The sequence below is a fragment of the Helobdella robusta genome (genome assembly GCF_000326865.2).
Source record: "Helobdella robusta unplaced genomic scaffold HELROscaffold_10, whole genome shotgun sequence".
NCBI classification, from domain to species: Eukaryota; Metazoa; Annelida; class Clitellata; order Rhynchobdellida; family Glossiphoniidae; genus Helobdella; species Helobdella robusta.
In genome coordinates, this window is record NW_008703571.1 from 4,628,982 (window position 1) to 4,632,058 (window position 3,077).

At 34.0% G+C, this 3,077-nt stretch overlaps 1 protein-coding gene across 1 annotated transcript; it reads left to right on the plus strand.

Moving 5' to 3' along the window:
- Window positions 1-514: 514 nt before the first annotated feature.
- On the plus strand, window positions 515-1,927 carry HELRODRAFT_166978 (hypothetical protein; the record flags this gene model as incomplete). The annotated part of the gene is made up of 1 exon (XM_009012129.1): window positions 515-1,927. The coding sequence occupies one exon, from the start codon at window positions 515-517 to the stop codon at window positions 1,925-1,927; it is 1,413 nt and encodes a 470-aa protein (XP_009010377.1).
- Window positions 1,928-3,077: the final 1,150 nt, after the last annotated feature.

Below are 3,077 nucleotides of genomic sequence, written 5' to 3' on the forward strand. Positions count from 1 at the left end.
TCGTTATTTTTCTATAAGTTTTTTTGAATTAGTTTTAAATTCGGTTAATTTAGTGAATTAAAAACTAAATTATAATTGGAAAATATTACTTAAATTTTGACCTGGTTTGCTTGTCTGTAATTCGTTGACGAGGATAAGTTTATCTGCATTGTTTTGAAAACTAGTTCAATTAATAGGTTTACCTGTGTTGTTGTTTTTGTGTACGTACATTATGGGTACCCGAGACAAATGTAAATGTAAAAACACTACTAATAAAGACTGTCAGCATTGTAAACTGTGTGAATTGATTTATCACGAACTTTGTTCAGGTTTGCGATGTGCTCAATGTGGAGAATCATTTCATTACAAATGTTTGTCGATGACAAGTGAAGATTATGACTTCAAAAAGAAATGTCGCAACTTAATCTTTAAATGTGATAATTGCATTGATTCCTTGCCATCCGTAGAGCAACTGGTAAAGAATTTTGATGAAAATAATAAAGTTTTGCTTAAAGAGATAAGTAAATTACATAAAATGAATGAAAGCATGAAGTCCGAAATTAATGATATCAAAGTGAAACTTGTTGCTGAAGATAATAATGAATTGCGTACGTTAGAAAAATCAAGAGTAGAATTATGCGATGAAATGAAAAATTTCAATACTGAATTAAAATCTTCCTGGTCTGAGGTCGTCAGTCGTGAAGTAAAAAAAAACATCGATGTAATAAATATCGAGGTAAAGAAAAATGTTGATGTGATAAATACAGAGGTTAAATGTTTGCAAAAAACATTAAACGAATCGGCTGAACAAAAGGAACGCGAGAATAATATGATGATCTTCCGCTTGAAAGAAAGTGATGCTGACAAAAAACACGTTTTGAAGATCCTTAACCACCTTTCTGACGGTGTTATAACTGACAAGAATGTCATCAAATTAATAAGAATTTGTAAAAGAAGTGAACATGTCATTAGACCAATATTGCTAAAATTTGATGATTTAAGACTCAAGGATTTACTTTTTAAAAATATAGGTAAAATGAAAACAATTGGTGATGATCTCGCTCAGGGCAGGAAAGATATAGCAATAATAGGTGGTAGATTGGGCGCTGGATCGAATATAAGTACATTGGTTTTTAATAATTGTAACTTAAAGCATAAAGATAATTATGGCATCTCAAATGATTTTGTGATTTTTGGTTTATTAAATATTAGGTCATTGGTTGGGAAAGTTGATAGTATTTATGAATTGATTTACAGTGGTATGGATGTTTTGGTGTTAGTGGAGACATGGCATGGGTTGGCTGGTGATGTTGCAGTTGGGTTGGCCAAGCCACCTGGTTTCTCCTTTGTCGATTTTGTAAGACCGCATGATCCTGCACACGGGGGTTTGGTTATTTATTTCCGATCCACTTTTGGTTGTAATAAAATAACTCTGCCGGTGTTCACTACTTTTGAGGCCATTGCAATAAAGTTAAAAATAGAACAATATAATTTCATATTGCTATCCATATACAGACCTGGTTCAGCACAAATATCTATGTCATTTTTTAACGAACTTATATCAGTATTAGAACACATTACAATGATGAACTCGAATATTATCTTGATGGGTGACTTTAATGTTCATGTGGAGAGAATGGATGACCCTCATACAATACGTTTGTTAGAAATATTTGATATGTTTGATCTGGTCAACCATGTGAAAGGCAAAACTCATTCTCATGGTGGTACACTGGATCTTATTGTCAGCTCCCGTAGTTTTCCTGTTGCTGAGATATCGATTCATCCCAGTGAAGTATACTCCGACCATGGTTGTATAGTAGCAAAAATAACGATTCCTCGATCATGCGGTAATTTTGTAAAGAAATTGGCTCGATCATGGAAAGATCTAGATGAAGATCAGTTCAAAGAAAGCATCTTAAAATCGGCTATTGCGGGTACATGTTAGGGGAGTGATGTTGAAGCTGAACTGACGTTGTTTGAGAATGAACTAAAAAGTATAGTTGACAAATTAGTTCCACTCCGGGAGATTCATATCAAATGAAATCATGCTGCACCATGGTTTGATGCGGATTGTTTGCGTGCAAAAAGAGTGTGCAGGAAACTTGAAAGACATTATAGAAAATGTTCATCAGCTACAAGTCGTAATAACTGGGTGAATTCATTGAGGCAAAAACATGCGCTTTTTTCTGATAAGAGTACACATTTTAAAAAAAATCAATTTAAGAACATCAACAATTCTAAAGATTTTTGGCAGGCAGCTAACAGAATCCTATGCGGAGACAAGAATAATATCAATTCTGATGTTGATCTAAACCTGACTCCTTCTGAATTCATGCGTTTTTTTGTTGATAAAACAAATAAAATTATTCGTACCACAGATGTTGATTATGATCCATCACTCGATGACAATAGGTCAAATATCAACTGCCTTTCATCGTTGCCAAAAATTACTCAGACTGATCTCAAAAGGATTATAAATGGTTCACCATCAAAAACAAGTGTTCTTGATATAATTCCAACACACATTTTAAAAAAACATATTGACTTGTTTATCAGTTACCTAACCAGTTTTGTTAATTTATGTCTGGAATCAGGACAGTTTCCTTGTGGTCTGAAGCATGCGGTGATTAAACCAATTTTGAAAAAAAATAATTTGGATGGTAATGATATTTCAAACTATAGGCCAATATCGAATCTTTCATTTATTTCAAAGATTATTGAGCGTGTTGTTGCTGAAAGTCTGTTGACTCATTTAACAAAAAACGGCCTTATGCCAATTCACCAATCAGGCTACAGGCGATTTCATTCGACAGAGACGGCGCTGTTACATGTTTTTTCCATACTGATTTCAGAAATGGATGCCAAGAATATTTCACTGTTGTCATTCCTAGATATGACAGCGGCATTTGATTGCGTCAATCACAGTATATTGTTGAAGAAGTTATATTATAATTTTGGAATTTGTGATTCGGCATCTGCATGGTTCCAGTCTTACTTACTAGACCGTACTCAGCAAGTTCAGTTTAAGGATGTTTCATTAGAAATAAGCGTGGTATCTTCTGGGGTCCCTCAAGGTTCGGTGTTAGGACCCATTC